The sequence below is a fragment of the Thalassophryne amazonica genome, chromosome 5 (genome assembly GCF_902500255.1).
Source record: "Thalassophryne amazonica chromosome 5, fThaAma1.1, whole genome shotgun sequence".
NCBI classification, from domain to species: domain Eukaryota; kingdom Metazoa; phylum Chordata; class Actinopteri; order Batrachoidiformes; family Batrachoididae; genus Thalassophryne; species Thalassophryne amazonica.
In genome coordinates this window covers 83351134-83376450 of record NC_047107.1, presented here as the reverse complement: position 1 = coordinate 83376450, position 25317 = coordinate 83351134, and the positions used below count along the sequence as shown (strand labels likewise).

The window sequence follows — 25317 nt, the reverse complement described above, 5'->3', positions numbered from 1 at the left end:
CCGCTCTATCCTCTGCAAGCAAACGAGAACTGGTCACACACACACACACAAAAAAAACTAATTTCTTCAACCCCATACTGAGACACGGGCAGTATCACCCAAGTCATCCAGAGGAATACATTTTTAACTTATGGTTCAAATTTTAACCAAACTTATTTCAGACAAGTTATTTAAATTAACTGAAGTCTAAAGTTTTATAAAGTGAAAATATCAGATATATGTTTTACACTCAACAAAAATATAAACGCAACACTTTTGGTTTTGCTCCCATTTTGTATGAGATGAACTCAAAGATCTAAAACTTTTTCCACATACACTATATCACCATTTCCCTCAAATATTGTTCACAAACCAGTCTAAATCTGTGATAGTGAGCACTTCTCCTTTGCTGAGATAATCCATCCCACCTCACAGGTGTGCCATATCAAGATGCTGATTAGACACCATGATTAGTGCACAGGTGTGCCTTAGACTGCCCACAATAAAAGGCCACTCTGAAAGGTGCAGTTTTATCACACAGCACAATGCCACAGATGTTGCAAGATTTGAGGGAGCGTGCAATTGGCATGCTGACAGCAGGAATGTCAACCAGAGCTGTTGCTCGTGTATTGAATGTTCATTTCTCTACCATAAGCCGTCTCCAAAGGCATTTCAGAGAATTTGGCAGTACATCCAACCAGCCTCACAACCGCAGACCATGTGTAACCACACCAGCCCAGGACCTCCACATCCAGCATGTTCACCTCCAAGATCGTCTGAGACCAGCCACTCGGACAGCTGCTGAAACAATCGGTTTGCATAACCAAAGAATTTCTGCACAAACTGTCAGAAACCGTCTCAGGGAAGCTCATCTGCATGCTCGTCGTCCTCATCGGGGTCTCGACCTGACTCCAGTTCATCGTCGTAACCGACTTGAGTGGGCAAACGCTCACATTCGCTGGCGTTTGGCACGTTGGAGAGGTGTTCTCTTCACGAATGAATCCCGGTTCACACTGTCCAGGGCAGATGGCAGACAGCGTGTGTGGCGTCGTGTGGGTGAGCAGTTTTCTGATGTCAATGTTGTGGATCGAGTGGCCCATGGTGGCGGTGGGGTTATGGTATGGGCAGGCGTCTGTTATGGATGAAGAACACAGGTGCATTTTATTGATGGCATTTTGAATGCACAGAGATACCGTGACGAGATCCTGAGGCCCATTGTTGTGCCATACATCCAAGAACATCACCTCATGTTGCAGCAGGATAATGCACGGCCCCATGTTGCAAGGATCTGTACACAATTCTTGGAAGCTGAAAATGTCCCAGTTCTTGCATGGCCGGCATACTCACCGGACATGTCACCCATTGAGCATGTTTGGGATGCTCTGGACCGGCATATACGACAGCGTGTACCAGTTCCTGCCAATATCTAGCAACTTCGCACAGCCATTGAAGAGGAGTGGACCAACATTCCACAGGCCACAATTGACAACCTGATCAACTCTATGCGAAGGAGATGTGTTGCACTGCATGAGGCAAATGGTGGTCACACCAGATACTGACTGGTATCCCCCCCAATAAAACAAAACTGCACCTTTCAGAGTGGCCTTTTATTGTGGACAGTCTAAGGCACACCTGTGCACTAATCATGGTGTCTAATCAGCATCTTGATATGGCACACCTGTGCACTAATCATGGTGTCTAATCAGCATCTTGGTATGGCACACCTGTGAGGTGGGATGGATTATCTCAGCAAAGGAGAAGTGCTCACTATCACAGATTTAGACTGGTTTGTGAACAATATTTGAGGGAAATGGTGATATTGTGTATGTGGAAAAAGTTTTAGATCTGAGTTCATCTCATACAAAATGGCAGCAAAACCAAAAGTGTTGCGTTTATATTTTTGTTGAGTGTAGTTTTAAAGTAATGCACTAATTTTTAAGGTCTTAGTGTGGACATGCTGTGTCCAGGTGCATTATGGATAATCTCAGTATGTTCACAAGAGGGGAAATGCATTTGATCAGGCTCCACGGACAACAGCATTAAACTCTAGTGCCTAAAACTCTCGTGAATATATTCTCTGGGTGTATAGACGTTGTTATTGTGTTTGCGTTTACTAAATTCCACGCATCTTAAATGTAGCACACACGGATAATCTGGAATTTTGTTTTGGCAAGCTTTCAAGGTCTCTACCTTTTTTTTTTTTTTACAAAAAACATTACATTTTCAAAAAAAAAAAAGACAAGTTGTAATTAGATAACCGTCTGATATAACTGGTGTCAAAATAAATAGAACACTGCCATGATCTATTGGTGCCAGTGCGAGTTTTGGCCCTTTTTCATCTGATTTTTCATTAGTGCGAGAATTTTTTGGATCGCACAGAGTTTCAGGTTAATTGTGCATCCTGCATCGTTTAGTATACATGGAGTAACGAGCTGGGTTTAACATCTCACGACCACCTCCTGATCGGCGATCGTATGGTCAGATGAAAATCAAACCTGTTTGATGTTCTGGTCAGCCGTCGTGAGGGTATCCCACTGCTGAAGCGCTACAAGCATCCAACCTCTCGCACTGTGCTTGTGCAAAGACTGCAGACCTGTCTTGTAATGTTTTGTTTTTTTTTGTTATTTTTTAAACTTTGATGTCTCCCATCGAGAGTTTTTGTAAATTAAGTTTGAAAAAAAAGCTTCTGCTTATGTTTTGCTTCTGGAAACACGAGTCCGATGTGTAGTTTTTGAACGTACAATGTGTGTGAGAACATAAATCGGGTGCTCTAAACGGTTCTGTGGTACAGTTTGAGCTGGAACCGAGCACAGTGATTGAAAATATCAGCCCAGCTTCAGTTTGAATATTGCTATGAACACTACTGGCTAGTAGATGGCAGGCATATTTTACAAAAGCACATTTATCTGTAAACACCAACACATGACACACCTCACATTAACGTGTTGGTTTACATAGAATGAATCAACCAATGTTCAATCACCCAGTGTTAGCAGAGGCACATTTTAACCAGAATGCCATCTGTCTGTGTTTGTTACAAAACTTCAGAATTAGTGCATTATTCAACATGAAAAGATATATATCTTAACTTTGCACAAATGACAGAATTGACATTAATGGAGTTATTCTATCAGTACAGTGGTCCCTCGTTTATTGCGGGAGTTACGTTCTAAAAATAGCCCGCGATAGGTGAATTCCGCGAAGTAGCAGCGTTATTTTTTTACAATTATTATAGATGTTTTAAGGCTGTAAAACCCCTCACTACATACATTTTCTCACTTTTCTCTCCTGTGTAAACACTCTCAAAGTTCAAACCTTAGTAGAAAAAAAGTCCAGTATTATAGAATGAAACCAAAGATCAAAACCTGTTTTCAGGCCCAAACATTTGTTTGAGAAATAAAAACAGAATGTTTTCTTATAAATAATTATGATGGCTTTTAGAACTAACAAATTTAATTTTAACGATCAACCTACGAGGTTGGACACATAAGAAATTATTAATAGCAACTGACCAGTATTCCTCTGATCGCGCCTTCATCGTGGCGCCGCTCCGCAGCGTGTTTTTCCACCTCGGGGCAGGTGTCTTTTTCCGAGTGATGGGATTGGCGCTCTTTTTTTTCTTCTGAGCGAGAAGATTCTTATAAACAGACACACGCAGAACACAATGCGCATGCTTTTTCTTCGCTGCTGGAGCGCTCTGCATCAAAACAGCGAGTGTAGTCTCTGGACCTGTTGCCAGATTTTGGCTGCAACTAAGCACAGCAGACAGTTTAAAAAAAAAGAAGAAGCATGCAAAATTGCACTAAAAAAAAAAAATCCGCGAAACAGCAAGACCGCGAAAGGTGAACCGTGATATAGCGAGGGACCACTGTATTCATTTTATTTATACACCAAACCATAACTCAGCACTACTATATTTTCCAAGACCTCGGCCTGACGGCATCGTCGTGATTGAGTAGAGAGTTGAGCTTTGTGGTTCCTCTCTGTTGCTTCTGTGCTGGAAGCCATGTAGTAAACTGGAGCATCCAGCAGGGGGCAGGACGCTCAAAGACAGAAGTGCTGACTCATTGTTTGGGTCTACTGTCACTTTTGATGCTTCCAAAAGCGATCGTGTTGTTAAAACTCAAAATCAGCTTGTTAGCAAGTGTACCGGAGACAATACTGGAATTTATCGGTTATGGATTATCTGTAACTTCTGATACATTTTTGGGTGGTTTATCATTTTAGCTTTATCAAAGATAACTTTTCAGTTATCTGATTGTTATCGAAGTTAATTTTTTGGTTATCTGTGCCCACCACTGATTACATGGAAAAAAAAAATCAGGATGGTGCCCATGGCAGCCATATTGGATAACATTTTTTGAAATAGCCCTTCTTCTTTACTTCCCCCACTTCACTATTATAAAATGGTTTGAATCACACAAGGTGTTCTTTAGTGATTGCATGGAAACTAAAATCAAGATGGCATCCATAGTAGGGATATTAGATCCTAAAGAAACCGGTAAAGCTGTCTGTAGGATATGGGAGAGTTAGATTGGATGAAGATGGAGGAGGACGAGGCATTGCAGGGATGAAGCACTCAAGTGCTTCACCTCAGGGAAACTTGGTGGATGCTCCCGTAAATGATCAGCTTATGTGCTTTGACGTTTTGTGAGAATATCAATTTCCCAGCTCATTGAAGGGATCTGGATCTTATGATTCCAGTGCTTTCTTTAATTAAAAATTAATAAATAACAGGTCATCATCCTCCCGCTCAAACATGCCTGATGTTCCTGTGTCAGTCTGTTTGAGTGAGAGCGGAGCTACTGTATACAGAACAGAGCCTGTTTGCACCACATTTAAACGTCTTTCCAAAACATTTAGCCTCGACAGTGACTGGGTCTGAAAAGCCCTTCAGTACACACAGTACATAGTTAGGGCCCGGCCCCACTGGGGAGAGGATTAATTGCACATGAAATGAGTATACAAATGTCGGGCGTTTGTTGTCGTCTGCAGCAAAATTGGCCTGAAATGACAAATCCTCAGTATGCATTACGGATATATTAATAATGTATAGTGAATATATGACGAACAATCACGGATGTATAACACATGTTTTGAGGAAACGGATTGGACGCATTGCGATTATCACGGATGTATTATAAATGTATTGTGAATGCATTGAGCATGTGATGCGGAAACAGCGGTTGTATTGCGCATGCGCGGCATCTGCACTGCATTACAGTATGTTGTTGGATGGCAGCAACTATCACACTACGTCTTTGGGGATCCATAACTACATCTGTACGTTTCCACATCTGGACTGGCAATGACTGGCAGGTATGTTGATTTCTGCCACATATAGTACTTTGGGTTTACGTGACGTGTTTGTTATGCATTCACAAATTGTCCGCAAATCCGATGCAAAGCAGACGTAATACAAACGCTTTATCTGTGGCCAATCTGTATGCAGTCGCTACAACTTATTTTAGTTTGTGATGTGGACATGATAGGCACGCTATATATCCGTTTTACACACTGTCCCAGTCCGCTACCAAGCCGCAATACCCCATCAGTTGCGGATATCAGCGGATAACAGTGGATATACAGCGCATAGACTATGTATATGCATAGAGTATGCATTGAGTATGTATTGCGTATGTAAGGTGGCTTTCATCCGCAACCAAAGTTTTGTGCAGCTCAAAAATCCTGGCAACGGAAAAATGTGCCTCTGCGAATACCTGCGGACGTGTGCAGATGTTGGCCGACTCATACAAGCATGTTTCACGGATATTGCGGATGTTTAGCGAATATGAGCCAATTCTGTGCACAATCCATACGCAAATCTTCCGAAACGCCAGTGTGACCGGGCCAGTAGGTTCTATTTTCAGATACAGTGAGGAAAATAAGTATTTGAACACCCTGCAATTTTGCAAGTTCTGCCACTTAGAAATCATGGAGGGGTCTGAAATTTTCATCTTAGGTGCATGTCCACTGTGAGAGACATAATGTAAAAAAAACAAAAAAAAAATACGGAAATCACAATGCATGATTTTTTTTAAATAATGTATTTGTATGTTACTTCTGCAAATAAGTATTTGAACACCTGTGAAAATCAATGTTAATATTTGGTACAGTAGCCTTTGTTTGCAATTACAGAGGTCAAACGTTTCGTGTAGTTTTTCTCCAGGTTTGCACACACTGCTCCACTCCTCTATACAGATCTTCTCTAGATCTTTCAGGTTTGGAGTTTTGGTTCCCTCCAAAGATTCTCTATTGAGTTCAGGTCTGGAGACTGGCCAGGCCACTCCAGGACCTTGAAATGTTTCTTATAGAGCCCCTCCTTAGTTGCCCTGCCTGTGTGTTTGGGGTCATTGTCATGCTGGAAGACCTAGTCATGACCCATCTGCAATGCTCTTACTGAGGGAAGGAGGTTGTTTGCCAAAATCTCGCAATACATGACCCCATCCATCCTCCCTTCAATACAGTGCAGTTGTCCTGTCCCCTTGGCAGAAGAGCACCCTCAGAGTATGATGTTTCCACCCCCATGCTTCACGGTTGGGATGGTTTTGTTGGGGTTGTTCTCATCCTCTAAACATGATAAGTGGAGTTGATTCCAAAAAGCTCTATTCTGGTCTCATCTGACCACATGACTTTCTCCCATGCCTCCTCTGGATCATCCAGATGGTCACTGGTGAACTTCAAACGGGCCTGGACATGTGCTGGCTTGAGCAAGGGGACCTTGCTGCCCTGCAGGATTTTAAACCGTGACAGCATCATGTGTTACTAAAGTAATCTTTGTGACTGTGGTCCCAGCTCTCTTCAGGTCATTGACCAGGTTCTCCTGTGTAGTTCTGAGCTTTCTCAGAATCATCCTTACGCCACAAACTGAGATCTTGCATGGAATCCCAGTCCGAAGGAGATTGACAGTCACCTTGTGTTTCTTCCACTTTCTAATAAATAATCATAACAGTTGTTGTCTTCTACCAAGCTGCTTGCCTTGTTGTCCTGTAGTCCATCCCAGTCTTGTGCAGGTCTACAGTTTTGTCCCTGGTGTCCTTAGACAGCTCTTTGGTCTTGGCTATGGTGGACAGGTTGGAGTGTGATTGAGTGAGTGTGTGAACAGGTGTCTTTTATACAGGTAACCAGTTCAAACAGGTGCAATTAATACAGGTAAAGAGTGCAGAATAAGAGGGCTTATTAAAGAAAAATTAACAGGTCTGTGTGAGCCAGAATTCTTGCTGGTTGGTAGGTGTTCAAATACTTATTCGCAGCAGTAACATACAAATAAATTTTAAAAAAATCATACATTGTGATTTACGGATTTTTATTTTTTAGATTATGTCTCTCACAGTGGACATGCACCTAAGATGAAAATTTCAGATCCCTCCATGATTTATAAGTGGAACTTGCAAAATCGCAGGGTGTTCAAATACTTATTTTGTTCACTGTAAGTAGACTACCCAAGGCATTTTTTGTTAAAAGCAGACAACAGGCTGTTTCTTGTGTATTTTGACCTGCTGAGTTCAAAAATTGCTGCTGGTATGCTGTATCTTTACTCTTTCACTTTCAATTTTGCATAAAACAAAATGGCTGCCCATTTCATCAAATTTCCCACAAGTTTACTTGTATTTGCATTGGAAACAGAAATAAAAGTTCTATTCTTATGTATTTTGACCTGCAGAATTCAAATATTGTTGTTAGCATGCTGTATTTCTACTCTTTCACTGCCTAAGTCGCATAAACAAAATGACTACACGGCTTTCACATTTTCCCAACATTTGCTTGTTTTTGCTCAAGAAAGGCAATGAAAACTTTTATCTTTGTGTTATTTGAACTGCTGAGTTCAGTTTTTTATTTGCAAGCTGTATCTTCTCTCCTTCATTCCTAATATGCATGAAACAACATGGCTGCCTGCTGTTTTCATACTTTGTAGAAGCTTGTTCTACAAAAGAAATTGATAACAAAACCAATTTTCCCCATGATTCTGCTGCACAATCAGGCCTACATGCATGTATTTGTCAATCTTACTTATACTGGCCAGTTAAAAAACATCTCCTGTGGATTTAAAAATAACAATATCGTTATATTCATTCCTTGATGGCATGTGAATGACTTGTGTATTTTTCATTACAAATGCTGAACAATATAATGATAATACTATGTGAAAACCTATATAATTGGCTCTGTACAACACAAATAATGTACACAGCTTCAAAACCAGATGGCAGGCCTCTCTGGCCAGCAAATGGTGCCACAGTGACTCAATAACAGCAGCAGCAGCCACAGCATAGAAATGGTCAATCAAACTGCATTATTCCCTGATATATTTGTGGGGTTCATCCTTTCACCCTCATGTTAAGGAGACTCTGAAATAGTTTGTGCATGTTCATGTTCTAGTGTGTTGGTTTGTGTGGACAAGTTCCAATCTTATGGTACTGGTTTTGTAGTATAATATATTATACTTAGTAGCATTAGATTAGATTTGTGTTGTCTCTTGTCTGCCGTGTTAGGTTGCCAGTGTCCCTTGTCACGAGATTGATTCACATATAATCTTGAAAGTGTTAGGTAGTAAGATAATATCATTGAATCTCTGTGTTCTCTAGCATTTAGGTTTGGTTGCGTTCATCACTTCAATTGTGGAATGACTTCCTCTTGTTAGCACTTTCTCTTGCTGCATACTTCAGTGGTGATCAAAACATTTTGACTGTTCTCAATACTTATTTAGGTAACAATCTCTTGTCTTGAATTGAAAAATGGAGGTCTTAGGCAGCATAAAATGAGATTCTTCAGTGGATGGTGATGTTGCATCATTTGTCAGGACTGCACTAAAGAAGATCTTGTTCAGGGTAGTGACAAAGGAAGGGCTACACTGCAGGATAGTGCAAGAGTCCATCACAAGCTCAAAGACATGGAGAACAAACTCACAATTGAGAAGATATTGAATTCTAATGTGACATCCCTAAAATGGCATAGATCCTGTTACAATTGGTTCAACAACAAGACAAATATTAGGGGACTAGAGAAAAGGTCAATGTCTCAAGACACCAAGGAACCCATTGCAGGTCCCTCCACTGGTCCAGCTGCAAGACTCAGAAGTGCCTGCAGTACTTTCAAATGGGAAGTTATATTTTCTCTTCTAATGCAAACACAAGCAGACTTTTGAAAAGCTTCATGAAATGAGTGGCCATTTTGTTTTATTAAAGATACAGCTTGCCAACAACAATATTTTAATTCAGCAGGTCAAAATACATAGAAAGGATGTTTAGTTTGCTTTTATAATACATATACAACCAAAATTGTGGAAATTTTGATGTAATTGGTGGCCAGTTTGCTTTATGCAAATTAGGGGGTGAAGGGGTAAAGATTCAGCATGCCAACAGTCATTTTTAACTCGGCAGGTCAAAATGCATGGGAATCAGTCTGTTGTCTGCTTTTAACAGAAACTGCCTTGGGCACTTTCTACAAGCTTCCTTTCTGAAAATGAAACCTTGCTGGTACGATAGGATTCCCTTTGTTTATACAAAAGAACCGGATCATTTGCCAATGTCACAACACGAGCCAGAAAATCTGTCACCTGAATCAGTCATCTAAATAGAAAAGCGCCAACGTCAATCGCACATAGCTCTTAATGTGACTGGTTTAATTCAAACACACCCATGATTAATTAATAGAATAATACAAACCTTTTGTACCCCGCATCTTACTCTGTGTTTAGATGATGCGCCGTATTAAGTCGTAACATGAAGCAGGACACATTCCAAATGCTCTTCCACTATTTGCTTAAGATCATACATTATAGTCAAGATAGGGCCCTATATTATGTCTGATTACACATACACACACACTCATGTTGTGAGAAATCAATACTAAGGCCGGGAGGCGTTGTAGTAGTCGGCTGAGTCGGCCAAGAGAATCTGACTGTGCTACTGTTGCAAAACTGGACAGACAGGCTCAAGACGAACTGAACAACACAGTGATCGAAGCAGAGAGCAACACAGAGCCGAGTCCAGTCAATCAGGCTTCCAGGGACGACTGGCAGGGGAGAGGAAAGGTCTCACTGAGACCACGTTTCCATTTCTCAGCAGCTGACAAGATGTCATAAATCAGAAGAGGACTATTTTCCATTCACTGCACTTAACATCAATAAATATTTTTAACAGCCTGTCAGAATGCTGCTAACATTTACTCAAATCCCCGCTATAAGGCATGCAAACAGATGGCTTCACTTAGCATTTACTCCATGAACCCTTTATTTTCTGTCCTCCATCAAAAGGAATTCAACTACAATGATAAAATATTCAGCGTGTCACTGCCGCCACAGCACAATGCTGAAATCAACAGAGCGGCTGCCAAATGTCAGCGTGCCGTCTGATTAAACCAACACCTCTGAAAGCCTCTTTATCAGCTGGAGTTGCTGCAGCCTCATCAAACAAAACACCAGACAGAATGGAGAGGCTTGAAAAAGTCAGAGACACAAAACAAGCAAGCTGTGGTCAACTAAGTAGACAATCAATCAATTATGGATGGGAAATTGTTGGGGAAAGAAAAAATTGTCAATCAGTGGGTACAGAAACCAATAGACTCACAAGCTGCAAGTCAATCTTTTAAAATAGGCATCAGGGAGTTAATGCATACCTGGCTTGCTCTACACACCATGATATAAATGCACCTTTATATGAATATATATATTTTGCAGGAAACAGTGAAAGACGAACAGGAAACAGGGAATCAAAGACAAGGAGAGACAAGCAGCAAAGGTCACACAGGACAGGATTCTTGGGGATGCTGCAAACCACATTAATTTCATTTCATTTAATTAGCTTATAATGCGCCAAATCACAGCAAAAGCCGTGTCAAGGCGCCTTACATAAAACAATTCAACATACAATTTAAATAAATAATTAAAAATGAATTTAAAAAAATTCAAATACATAAAACAAATAAAAGAATAAAACAGATAAAAAATAAAACATTCTGTGACATGTGGTGTGCACCGTATCCCTTCAGTGTGTCTGTTGCAGTGTTTTTGACTATGAATAACTTTAATGTGTTTCTTCATTATGAAGGCATTCAACAATCAATCACAAATATTTTGCTAATAAATATACAGTGAGGAAAATAAGTATTTGAACACCCTACGATTTTGCAAGTTATCCCACTTAGAAATCATGGAGGGGTCTGAAATTTTCATCTTAGGTGCATGTCCACTGTGAGAGACATAATCTAAAAAAAAATCTGTATGAAAATGTAGGATTTTTTAATAATTTATTTGTATGTTACTGCTTTACTGCTTTTAGAAGCCCTCTTATTCTGCACTCTTTAGCTGTATTAATTGAACCTGTTTGAACTCGTTATCTGTATAAAAGACACCTGTTCACACACTCAATCAATCACACTCCAACCTGTCCACCATAGCCAAGACCAAAGAGCTGTCGAAGGACACCAGGGACAAAACTGTAGACCTGTACAAGGCTGGGATGGACTACAGGACAACAGGCAAGCAGCTTGGTACAAGACAACAACTGTTATGATTATTTATTAGAAATAACACAAGATGACTGTCAATCTCCCTCGGTCTGGGATTCCATGCAAGATCTCACTTTGTGGGGTAAGGATGATTCTGAGAAAGCTCAGAACTACACAGGAGGACCTGGTCAATGACCTGAAGAGAGCTGGGATCACAGTCACAAAGATTACATTAGTAACACATGATGCTGTCATGGTTTAAAATCCTGCAGGGCAGCAAGGTCCCCCTGCTCAAGCCAGCACATGTCCAGGCCCGTTTGAAGTTCACCAGTGACCATCTGGATGATCCAGAGGAGGCATGGGAGACGGTCATGTGGTCAGATGAGACCAAAATAGAGCTTTTTGGACTCAACTCCACTTACCATGTTTAGAGGATGAGAATAACCCCAAGAAAACCATCCAAACCGTGAAGCATGGGGGTGGAAACATCATACTCTGGGGGTGCTCTTGTGCAAAGGGGACAGGACGACTACACCGTATTGAAGGAAGGATGGATGGGGTCATGTATTGCGAGATTTTGGCAAACAACCTCCTTCCCTCAGTAAGAGCATTGAAGATGGGTCATGGCTGGGTCTTCCAGTAATGACCCCAAACACACAGGCAGGGCAACTAAGGAGGGGCTCTGTAAGAAGCATTTCAAGGTCCTGGAGTGGCCTGGCCAGTCTCCAGACCTGAACTCAATAGAAAATCTTTGGAGGGAGCTGAAACTCCAAACCTGAAAGATGTGGAGAAGATCTGTATGGAGGAGTGGACCAAAATCCCTGCTGCAGTGTGTGAAAACCTGGTGAAAAACTACAGGAAACGTTTGACCTCTGTAATTGCAAACAAAGGCTACTGTACCAAATATTAACACTGATTTTCACAGGTGTTCAAATACTTATTTGCAGCAGTAACATACAAATAAATTATATTAAAAAAAAAAAAAAAAAAATCATACATTGTGATTTCCGGATTTTTTTTTTTTTTTTTTTTTTAAGATTATGTCGCTCACAGTGGACATGCACCTAAGATGAAAATGTCAGACCCCTCCATGATTTCTAAGTGGGAGAACTTGCAAATCATAGGGTGTTCAAATACTTATTTTCCTCACTCTATGCTTTAAATTATCTACCTAGACTTACTGGTTGTTGATATATATTCCCAACATTGACCAAAATACTCTAAAATGTAATCATCTCCAGATTTTTTATTTTATTTTATTTATTTAAAATATATTCATACAGGGTAACAACTGAGGTAACACCTGTTTTACAATGTGGCCCTGTATGGGTAAAAACAGCAACAGCAAATAAAACAGATAAAATAAAACTGCATGTAATACAACATTAACAAGAAAATGTAGTTTGGCATGATACTTAAATGACTCATTGTCTGTGCACTCCTTTAACCTCTCAAACATAGAATTCCAAATAATAGGCCGATAGAAAGAAACTGTGTTTTTAGTGACCTCTTTAGTTACTGTGGGCACAAAAAGATCATTTGGGCTTACATTTCTTGAAATTCTGTTATTGACTTCAATTGCTGTTAATATTTCATTACAAACATGCTGGGGACCAAGTCCATGAATACTCTTGGACATCAACAATGACATAAAATAATCTCTTCTTTGTGTAGCATTTAACAATTTCAATTTCTTTACCAGATCAATACCGCTACAGTTTACACAATCATAATTGTTCATAATAGCTCGTATAGCCCTATTCTGCATTCTTTGTACCTTAGCAATATTTTGGTCAGAAATGAAACCCCATAAGGTAATGGCATAGTCTATTTTTGGTTGCAATATACTCTTATATAACTGAATTAATGAATCAAAAGGAAGAAATTTTCTAAGTCGACAAAATGTTCATACCATACTATTGAGTTGTTTGTAAAGGTCTTCTATGTGTTTACTCCAATTCATATGCTTATCAATCTATACACCCAAGTATTTACAATGCTCAACACAAACTATGTGATCACCATCTAAAGATACATCAATACAAGGATAATCATTAAAGTAGACCTGCACTGAAATAAATGCAGTCAGATCTTTGGACCAAAATATGACTTATATTTACACATAAGATCCTTCTGAATGTAGTAAAGTAAGTCTGCAAGCCCAGATCTGTCATTCAATGGAGAAATCTTCATTTAAAAATGACAAATTTACAGCTAAAATTTAGCTCACATCCGGGACGCTGCCAAGACGTCAGGGAAAAGACCCTCTCCCAGCATGCATTGCGCGCACCAACTGTAATTTGTGGATTTATGTCAGTTTGCATCTGCACCTTTTTCTTGTCTTATACGGAAGGATCTACTTTTTTTAAAACTTCATATTGTCTTGCAGCACGTTTGGTGAGTACACATTTCTTTTATTTGTGCTTGAAAATTATTTTGGGGGACTTTTTCATACGCCCGTTTGACTGAGTGGTGTCGCATTGAAAATCTACTGTCTTTCGCCTCCGGTGTTACCGCCGCGGGGTACGGAGGTGGGACCCGCAAAGAATCCAAGTCATTAAAAAGATATAAACCTCTCTCAGCGGCCACGGAGCTCTGTGGCTCCGATTACCGAGACGTGCGGCGCTGCGGAAAGTCTGTCCTTGCAGCTACAGGTGTCACTGGCCGCTCCGCATCAAAACAGCGAGCGTATTCTCTGGACTTGTGCCACGTTGGCTGCACCTCCATTCAGTAGACAGGGACGTGGTGCCGGCTGCACAGCAGACACGGGGGTGATGTGAGTGGCCCGCTTCGGCATTTACCAAGCATGCAGACTCAGTAAGCGCAGCAGAGGCAGAGAGCGAGGCGTCGGGGAAGAACGTCGCCCGCTGATCTGAGCATGCAGAGCTGTATCTCACCTTCATTGCAGCTTACTTTTGGATGCTGAAACCAGGATGTGTATAACAGTAACATTACTAACAGATAAAATCAATTTCAATGCGGGATCGGACTGAAGGCGGGAGCGCTCCGTCTTCTGCCGGACGTCACTGCAATGACCCGGATGTACAAACAGTTTTTGCTGAGGGCCAAATTTTAGCTGCAAATTTGTCATTTTTAAATGAAGATTTCTCTGCTGAATTACAAATCTGGGCTTGCAGATTTACTTTACTGCATTCATAAGGGTCTTATAAATACATATCAGCTATTTCTTTCTGAGATCTGACCACATTTATTTCAATGCAGGTCTACTTTAAACATATTTTTCATAAAAGTCTCTTTTTGTCGTGTAGTAACAAACATACTATTGCACTTTGAGGGGTTCACAACTAACACATTTCTGTCATACCATTTCTTAATACTATCTAAGGACTTCTGTAATTTGTTAACATCTTCCATATTAGGACCTGAACAATAAATGAGCACATCATCCGCATACATATTACATGATGCACAATCTAGGTAATTGTTTATATCATTAACATATATTAAAAATAGCATAGGTCCTAAAATAGACCCTCGTGGAACACCATTATTAACATAATCTACCTTATTATTGTTACAGTAAGCCATATGACCTGTCTATCATCTATCAAAGTAATATTCCCACGAAGTTTGAAGGAAATCCATCAAGCTGTTTTTGAGTTATTTTGTCCACAGGCGCACACACACACCCCAGTGAAAACAATACCCTGCTTATGCTGTGTCGCCATTGTGCAGGATAATACTACATGGACAAGCCTATTATGTCCATCTGGCCTTTCGGTCTCTCTGTCATCTTTACTATCTTGATTATTATATGTTTTTCTCTCTCCCTCCGTACCTGTAGTTGCAGGGCAGCACGGGGACTTTATTGTTTAGCACTGGTGCATCACAGTGAGAAGGTTCCAAGTCCACTTTTGACCCGGTCCTTTCTGTGTGGAGTTTGCTTGTTCTCCCCATGTTCACATGGATTCCCTCTGCGTGCTCCGACTTCCTCCCACTTCCAAAGTCATGTAGGTTTTGTGAATTGGAGACTTTAAACTGACTGCAGGTACGAATGTGTTTGTTTACAGATGTCGGCCCTGTGATAGACTGGGGGCCTGTCCAGCATGTGTCCTGCCTCTTGCCCAGTGGCTGCTGGAGTTACAGCTTATTTTCACATAGAAAATGTAAAAATAAGCCCTTCAGTGAAATATATTTATTTTAATCTGACTTTTGAAAAGTCCTGGTACCAATCAGGTATCAGAAGTTTGAGTATTGTCCTGGAAAGGAACAACATCTCAAGATATTAAATCTTAGGTAGTTCAGCCCTTAGAATGGAGTAAAATGACACGACAATAAAAAAAAGTTATGCATTTGCTTGCTTGGCGGATTCAGCCACAAGTATAAGACCTGTAATGACTGCAGAGTCTGAGTGCTGCAGGCACTTAATAACATAAGTGCACTGGAGGTGATCTTTAGATTAGAATGATAAAATTGCCAGCGCACGACAGGTCTGACTGACAGGAAAGAATTCACTTCTACACTGAGCTCTAAAGTCTATACATCCACTCTGGTGACAGAGGGTTGACCTGGTCAGGGGGCCTGTGGAGGCATTTAAAGGATCTCTGACATTCATTTTTTTTCCTCTTCAGTATCCCCCCCCCACATATCACTGACACATCTTTATGGAAGGTGTAGGTCACACACGTGCACATTTTTGTCACGTACGAAAACCCTGCATAGAGTTATTGGGAAATAAACCGCAAATTTACAAAAACCACAGCACAACTATGTAGAACCTCACAACCACACAAACAAAAAGGCTTAACAATAAAAATGTATGATGCTATGGTTCTACATGGGAGTTAATTTCCCACAAAAAACTAAACCACAAGACTCCCCCAGAAAGCAAAATGTAAAAAATAACTACCTCCTCCAAAGAGATCCATTTTCATGTTTGTCTGTCAGTCCCTTTGTTTGTTAGCAGGATTTGTTTTAACTTAAACAGATTTCATTGAGATTTATGGAGAGTTAGACACTAGTAGATGAGTTTAAATACTTGTCCAAAGTAATGGAGAGTGTGGTGGAAAGGTGAAGAAGAGAGTGCAGGCAGAGTGGAGTGGGTGGAGAAAGGTGGCAGGTGTGATTTATGACCGAAGAATATCTGCAAGAGGGAAGGGGAAAGTGTACAAGGCAGTAGTGAGACCAGCTATGTTGTACGGCTTAGAGACGTGGCACTATAAAAAAGACAGGAAGATGTTGTGATTCTCGTTGGGAGTGATGAGAATGGACATATCAGGGGGACAGCTCAGGTGGGACAATCTGGAGACAAAGTCACAGAGAAGAGATTGAGATGGTTTGGACATGTGCATAGGAGGGACCCAGGGTATACAGGGAGAAGGATGCTGAGGATGGACTCACCAGGCAGGAGGAGAAGAGGGAGGCCAAAGAGGAGGTTTATGGATGTGCTGAGGGAGGACATGCAGGTGGTTGGTGTGACAGAGGAAGATACAGAAGGCGGGATGAGATGGAAACGATTGATCTGCTATGGTGACCCCTAACGGGAGCAGCCGAAGGAAGCAGACATAGGTCAAGGAAAAGCTGATTACATTTTTAACCACTGGAATTTAAACCAGTCACCCAATGTTTTCCATATTATCTCCAGCAAGGAAGTTATGTTTCCACCCATGTGTGTTTGACTGCATGATTACTCAAAAACTAATAAATCAATTCAGTGAAGCCAAGAACCAGGGAAGAATCATTTGGTATGGATCTGGATCGAGCGGTGGATTTCGGAATCTCAATTTTCCCAATTTTAATTAGAGATCAGATCAGAATTAAATTTCCGTGATCAGGATCCAAGATCCACAACAGCTTGGCAATAACAATTGAATAGAAGATGAAGGGTTTCCCATACAGGAAAACATGTTCCTCCTGGGAAATTGTAGTTACTTTTTTTAAAAGGCCTTTTATTTGTCACTTCAGCATGAAGGCTTCCCTCACACTAGTCTCCTTCTGACACAATCAGTTTTTGAGAGCTGCCATCTCAAGGCAGAATTACAATTGAGTACCACGCAGTTTGTATTTCTTTATGATTGATGAAAATGAAATACAAAACATTCAGTAACTTGGAAATGATTTCTGACGTCTTTAAAAACTGTCTGTTTTAGATCCAATTGTTAGTTCAGTTCATGAAAGCTTTTTTATTTTGTTTAGTTTGTTATTTTTATATTTTAATTATGCAAAATTAAGTTGTTTTTTTTTGCATTACTTTTGAACATATGATTAAATATGCTCTTAAAATATAGTAGTACCACTGTGGAGTCCTGCGTGGCAATACTTTAGTGGTCTGATCTCTAATCCTAGATTACATGGATTCTTTGGGAGGTTATTCTGCGTTTTTTTGGGGGGGGGGGGGGGGGTTAATGTCTTTTTCATGTTTCCTGCACAGCCCGTGCGTAACAGGAACCAAACGTAAAGTATGTAACACCAACACTGCTTTATTCAGCTCTGCTCGGTGTCTCACATCCACACACATTTTGTAAAACTGTCAGATAGTGGAAGAAATGATGAACTGACCTGCCAGGATCGCCTTCCCCGGGTGGGTTAATTTCGCTTTCTCCGCCGGCGCCGCTGCCGCCAGACACCGCGGTCTGGGAAAAGGAGTCACGAACGCGCCTCGTCTCTCCATGTTTACAGCAAAATACACACAAAAAAATCCTTCCTAATATGTTGTGACTTTTGCTTCTGGCCTTAAAATGAGAAGTTCAGACAGACCGGAGCGCGCAGCGGCACATCGTGGACAGTCTGCCGCGCTCCTGGATGCGCGTCCGGAGACGCGAACGGATCCTTCTGTTGACAGTGGGCGGATACTCCAGCTGTTCAAGGAAGTTTAATCTACTACTGTTTAATCTACACTACTTGTTCTCTGGAACCATGAAAGCACAGTGTCATTGCGCTGTAATGCGCAACGGAGCAACCAGGAAGGAGGTTTGTTTCTCCAAATTCTGCCGCGTGGAACTTGGCCATTTTTTTCCTTTTTATACCAGCAACCTATGGGTGACACAGGAACGAGGGCGGGGCTCCATCGTCATGACAATACCAACCCAATCTCACGCCATTTCGTGATGGCAAGACGAAAAATAAATTAATCTATGGTTGGTGATACCATTTTCGTGACGAGAGCACGAAATGCGGGGTAACCTGTGTGTGTGTGGGGGGGGGGGGGGGTAGAGTTATAGGGTAAGAAATGTAAAATAAGAAAAAACATTTTCTTGACTAGAGCATGAAAAAGTGTGAGACTGGGCTGACTTGAAGAACACTAACCAGTTATAACTAGCAGAACCTGAGGGCTCGATTCAAAGTTGAATCAAGTCCTCTCGGGAAACCACCAATCAGAAGCTGCAGGTTGGACACACTGGTAGTGTAAACTCATATTATTACAAATCAGTTATTTTGACAATTGACTTATTAGGTCAGTAAACTGTCAGAAGACTGAAAAATGATGAATGTTTTCCAGAGCCTAAAATCATACCTGCAAATGTCTTAGTCCACAACCCAAATAGTTTACTTCCACATAGAAACTAGTAAAATAAACCAAAAAGTAATCACATTAAAGAAGCTGAAATCAGAGTATTTGCATAAAAAAGTGACAAAACAATGAAATGATTATCAAAAAGTTGTAAATTAATTTAGCAGTTGATTAATAAGAGATTAACCATTGCAGTTGCCAGCTAAAAATCAAAGTTCAGTTTTCCCTACTGGGAAATTCAGCTAAGTATTGCATCGTGAGGGAACTTCAGGTACGACATTTTTGGCAGCTGGTTTGTTTCTCTGTGCACGATCCAGCACAGGCACCTCAGGGCTGAGGACCCCAGCAGCTGGAAAAGACAAAGGACACATCTACGTTACACCTGGCTGCTGCATACTTACTTTTGATAAGTGTGGAGAGACTAGTTGACTGCTTGGGTGGTTACCATCCAGATTCCAAAGCAATTCTAGCATTGCAGATTCAGCGACACCGAGGCATACTGCTAGACCCGTCCTATTCACCGCGTCCAAGCTTGTGGGTCACCAGTTTGCACAAGCGAAAAGAACGGGCCTTTAAACAGCCAGACCAGAGCGAACAATCACAACAGCACACAACAAATATCATGACTGTTAATTATCCAGCACCTCAGCTTTTTGAGGAAGTCTGACCCTCAAAGACTGTGTTACAAGGGTAAAGAAGCAGACTGGTTGCAGACTGGTTGGATTTACTGCTGTTGACAGATGACTGGCTCAAACTACAACAAAACAAAAATGGGGAAAAATTTATGCTGCAGGACCTGTCACTGCTCACACTGACGACATGGAATTGTGAATGCATGCACACACACAACCAGCTGCACGCGCCTGTCCAGATTACACCAAATTTACAGCATTGCTGTCTATAGTCACCTAGTCGGCACAGACTTGGTATAAACTGAAGGAATTTCAGGCTGGACAATTTTTATCTTATGTTTTGTACAACCAACATGGGCAATTTAAAAAATACTAAAGAAAAACAAAATGGGTTTTACCATCTCCTCATTGCTGTTTTGTGAGAAAAGTGGATTTTTACCCAAGACCAAAATATAACCATCGGGTGTTACAAAGACTTTGTGCCCGTCTGTCTGTGCTCGGCCTAACTCCAGTTCTATTATTGCCGGGTTCTTCAAAATCACAGGGAGCATTCTTGGGACACAGACCTTAGACAAATTAAAAGATGGGTAACCTTGACCTATTTTAAGAGGTCAAAAGGTCACATTCTTTCTACACACTCTTGGCGATTACATGCTCATACGGCCGAGGGTACTTTAGCATTGTGTTCTGTATTTACACGTATGTCTGCGCCATTCAACGATTAACACCCTAAATTTAAGAAAAAAAAACCTTACACACAATGGTTAATGTTGATGACAACACTCAAAGGTTAGACTGGTAATACGACTATTCTGACTGGGTTTGTAAAAAAGTGAATTTATCCTTTAAATCTCATCCTCAGAAATGACATTTCTGTGCATGTTGCTTTGAATGACAATGACATTGTGCCCTCTCCCCCTTCTGAGAGGACGTCCCTACTTTCTCACAGAAAGTTTGTTGGTGTAATCTGTCCATGTGGACGTGTCTCAAAAAGCGTCTCAGGTGTAAAATTTCTAATCGGAACACCTAAATGGAGAGAAAATTAGCCTGGAACTTCTAAAATGAAACCCAAGTTGTATTTAAACATAAAAGAAATGAAAATTTTTTAGCAATATGACCCCGTTAGAATCTTTTTGAGACACCTGATGACCTGTATTAGCTTGCACAAAAAGATTTTAAACACACTAAGGTCATCATAGTTTTAAAAGGCTTTTGGAAAGTGATCCCTTGAGATATTAACATAATTTCACACAAATTAATGGAAGCTACAGTGACAAGTGTGCCATTTTGTTGGCATAACTTAGAAAAAAAAATTTCACTTAATGTGAAGGAAAAAAAAAAATCTAACTTGACACTGTGGTGGGGGCAGGATGGTTATAGAGGCATTCCAAATAAATTAATAAAAATTAAAACCAAGACCCATTTTAAGACACTCTTTTTTACTCACCAGCTACTTAAGAAAATTAAACCAAATTCACCACATTAAACAGCTTTTTCCTCAGTTTGCATTTATTAACCTTTTTAAATATTTTTTTTTTCTTAGAAAAATCATTATGCTTTTGACTACAACACACTACAGAGACAGTACATATGGTATTTTATAATATTGTATTTCTTTGATTAGTTATTTCAATACATCTTAAATTACACATTTTCAGTACAATAATGATCTTTTGTGAACCACTGACACCAGGAGGCGATGGATTCTACCTCAGTCAGTTTGCTGTTTGTTAGTCGGGTGAGAGAGTAACGTCAGGTTTTGACAACATTAGTAATACTTGATAAAATTGAGTGTAACATGTAAATTGTGCTCCTGGTTGTGGTATTTTTGTATGGCAGCACATGCAGACTACAGAACATAACTTTTTTTTTTTTTTTTTTTAATTTCCCTCCATTCTAGTCATCACAATTATCAAAAGACGTGCTGGGTCCAGTATTAGAGATGCCAAAATCCTGACAGACACCAACTCTTGCTCTGAATAAGGAAAGAAGGAAAACAACAACAACAACAATAATAATAATTGTAACTGCAAATAAAAGAAACGCCAAAGTGAAAAAAAAATGCATTTGATGGCATATCCCTCACACATATAATCAGTACCATAGTGTCAAACAAATTTTCTTAGACAGTAAACAGCATCACATGTTAAAACCGGAAGTGTTGTTAACAAAACTATTGCACAGTAACCATCTTTCTAGTAATGTTCCATTTTTAAAAGACAGTTGTGAAAATTAACATGGCAAAAAAAACACATGGCAAAAAAAACACACACAAAAAAGGCCCTTTTTGCCACCTGCACGTACGTAAGGTACGTGCAGTGAAAGCAGCGACTCAGTTACGTCGTCTCTCTTCATCAGTGCTGAATGTTTGAGTAAAACAAAGAAGCTGCTCTGTGGCGAAAGCCATATGTACCAAACAGCAACAGATCAGCCCAGTGGTCTGTCGGCACCGACGTCTTCATCATCACTTCCTCTGAGGCGTGACTTCATGCTGTAAAGTTCAGTGATGCATGTCTGTCAAACTGGAAAGGGAGGGGCACTGAGGATTCCTTCTCTGGTGACGAGCAGTTTGTGTGAACGTGGGCAGGGCTCTGCAAGAGTGATGGCCCACTGCAGTTTGAGGGGTCTCCTTCTGTCAGTTGGCCTGCTGAGGCCCACAGCAGCCAGGTCAGTGTGGTTCAGGTCAAAGGTGTGCATGTGTGTGTCTGCAGGTGGAGGTGGAGGGGCCTAAATGGCAGCTCACACGACTACATACTGAAGCCGTAAGCAGGTTGAGCCGGGTAACCGGGAGTGGTCGTGTAGCCGTAGCCTGGATAAGATGGCTGCGGTGCGACTGGAGAGGCAGCAGCGGTCAACATCAACTGCTGTCCTAATTATACACACACACACTACTCAGATTAAATTTATTCACAACTCACTTAGAACTAAAGGCAACATGTAAACCATAACTTCTACAGCAGCCTCTGTGTCAGTCATCTGCAGTTATTCAAACAATGTAAAGTACTCATTACTATGTTATATTTGAACAGAGAATCAAGGAAAGTATTCAGGCAAAACCGCTCTTTCCAGTTTGTCGGCAGTGTTCCAAGAACGGCAGCTGAAATGACGCTAATGCTACAACAAAGCTGCTCTGCATTTATTAAAACTAATGAATGCATGCGCCTGTTTCGCACTGCCAGACAAACTGGAATAAACTTCTGTCACAATACCAGGTACACACAACTGCACAAGGAAAATGGAAACTCATCTATGTGAACTTCCTATCATTCTGCATAACTGGTAATAGTTACGACAATTTAATAATCGATAAATTGTCACTTTGTAAAAATTTTACACTAAACCATCTCCAAGTCTTACCACAGCTCCTATGAAAATAACCGGGGAGCAAATTATGTTTTCAGTAATCTATAATACCATTTGCATCAATCAGTAATTGAGCAGCAACATTTGCATCCAAAGTTCACTGGACCGACAAGCTGAAGGCAAACGTGGCTAAAGACCAATCAACAGCCCACAACCTGCTGGTTTCATACTAGAGGCATTTCTAGGATATTGAGCATCCATAACTATGCTGTTCTGAGTTATGTACCATCTGTATACCTACCAAACACTATGGGCTGAGGCTCTGTCACATCCTCTTCTGTTTTCCTTTGGCTTTCAGCCTCCTCCAGTTTGTCCACCTAAAGGAAAAACAGGACATGGCTAACTCAAGCTCTCAAAAATAAAATCTAATTTCATACATTAAAATTATCTTACAAACCTTGTAACATTATATACATTCCACTTTACAAACCTGTCTTTAGAGCAGAATATTTAACTTGTCAAGTAAAATTACAGCAATTTTTGCTTTTTTTTAAACATGTGGATTCAAAATTTGTCTCATCACATGAACATAAAAGTCATTGTACAGGCTTATTTTTCAAAAAGAAAATATGGTATATTTAAAAATATTTTAGTCAATAACCCCAATCTAGTATTTTCTTGTTACACCAAGCCTGAAGTTCTCTTCTAGTTGTAGTTCAAGTTTTACATTCAAGCCTGCAGAATTGTCTATACTCGTCAAACTGTAATAGAAAAAAGAAAAAAGAAAGAAGAAAGAAGTTCTTATATTTACTTTTTCTGTTTCATTGTAGACCATACAAATCAAAGATATTTCACGTTTTGTGTGGTCAACCTCATTTCACTCCTACGTTTCAGGCTTTCAACACATTCCAAAAAATGCTGAGACACCAATGCATTTACCACTATGTAATGTTGGCATTTCTTCTTATAACACGACATTTTCACATTGAGGAGGTATTTTTGAGTGACTGTTGTTGATGCAGTGATGTCCGAGATAGCAAAGATCACGGTGTTGGGCAGCCAGCACGAGGCTTGTCTGCTAAGTTGCAGTTCCTGCCTCTTTAGCTTCCTTCAGACAACGGACCCATCTACACACATTGCTATAGTCTATAGTGTCACCTTCATAAACATTTTTTAGTCTTTTGTGGATGTTATTAGCAGTTTCTCCTTCGGCAACAAGGAATTCAATAACAACACTTTGCTTATGACGGATGTCCAAGGGGACGGACATCTTGAAATAAGTTCAGTCACACATACAAACCTGAAACATAAAACGAGACATTTCACTCAAGAAGATATGTGCCTTTACCTTTATGCCAAATTTCAACTAATTCTATTCAAAAATAAGACTGCTGGGATAAATATGGTATTACTTTTTGATACACACACACACACACAGTCTGTGAGAAAAGTATCCGACCTTTTTATTTTATGCAAAAAATATATGGATTCGATTCATATGTTTTTACGTCAGCCAAGCTTGAACCTTCGTGCGCATGCGTGAGTTTTTTCACGCCTGTCGGTTGCGTCATTCGCCTGTGGGCAGGCTTTGAGTGAGCACTGGTCCACCCCTCTCGTCGTTTATTCATTGCGAGGAAATGTGGAATGATTTGGGCTTTGTGCCATCAGAATTTTTTCAGAAACTGTTAGAGACAGGCAGCTGGAAACCATTCGGAAAATTCACATGACTTTGGGTGAAAATTTTATGGGCTTCACAGAGATTAAGGAGTGTTACTACCGCTTTAAGGACGGCCCACAACGGCGCACGGCACGCCGCGCTCTGAGCCGCGATCGACAGGCAGAAACCACCATTTCATTTCTAAACGGATGGCTGTGTCGATCTGGGACCGTCGTGTGCAATTTCTCTGGTTATCACAAGAGCTGGCCATCAGCCATTTTCTGGCAGATTTCACTTTTAACAAGAGATTTTGTCATGGAAAGCCACGCGGAGGCTTCGTGCGTCACGACGGAGCCGCTGATGGAGCGAGACAAAGAACACCTTCGTTTTGGAGTGTCAGAGGACAAGTTGGGACATGCCTATCTCGGCTTTCAGTGGCTTACCAGTCGAGTGAGTATAAGACAAATTGTGGAGAGCTGGGCATGCCCCAACTCTGTGTATACACACACACACATATATATATATATATATATATATAAAATATACGAGGTCTGTCCGAAAAGTAACGGACCTTTTTATTTTTTTCAAAAACTATATGGATTTGAATCATGTGCGCTTGCCTCAGCCAAGCTTGAACCTTCCTGCGCATGTGTGAGTTTTTTCACACCTGTCGGTTGCGTCATTCGCCTGTGGGCAGGCTTTGAGTGAGCACTGGTCCAGCCCCCTCGTTGGATTTTCATTGTCAGGGAAATGGCTGAGCGACTGCTGCTTTGCTCCATGAAATTTTTTTCAGAAACTGTGTGAGACAGCCAAGTGGAAACCATTCG

At 40.6% G+C, this 25317-nt stretch overlaps 2 protein-coding genes across 6 annotated transcripts in view; both read right to left on the bottom strand.

Annotated features, from left to right (window-relative positions):
- The window catches only part of si:dkey-178e17.1 (tricarboxylate transport protein B, mitochondrial), a 73673-nt gene extending 55375 nt beyond the window's left edge, over nt 1-18298 (bottom strand). Inside the window, exon 1 of the mRNA XM_034170729.1 lies at nt 17947-18298. Coding sequence (XP_034026620.1) covers nt 17947-18058 — 112 coding nt within the window. The 5' untranslated portion in view covers nt 18059-18298. The remainder of the gene's footprint in view (nt 1-17946) is intronic.
- Nucleotides 18299-21020: 2722 nt separating this feature from the next.
- The window catches only part of cltcl1 (clathrin, heavy chain-like 1), an 80889-nt gene continuing 76592 nt past the window's right edge, over nt 21021-25317 (bottom strand). For all 5 annotated transcript variants that reach the window (XM_034170724.1, XM_034170726.1, XM_034170727.1 and 2 more), the window contains 2 exons: nt 23135-23210; nt 21021-22399 (listed from right to left, as the gene is read on the bottom strand). In XM_034170724.1, coding sequence (XP_034026615.1) covers nt 22278-22399; nt 23135-23210 — 198 coding nt within the window. In that variant the 3' untranslated portion in view covers nt 21021-22277. The remainder of the gene's footprint in view (nt 22400-23134; nt 23211-25317) is intronic.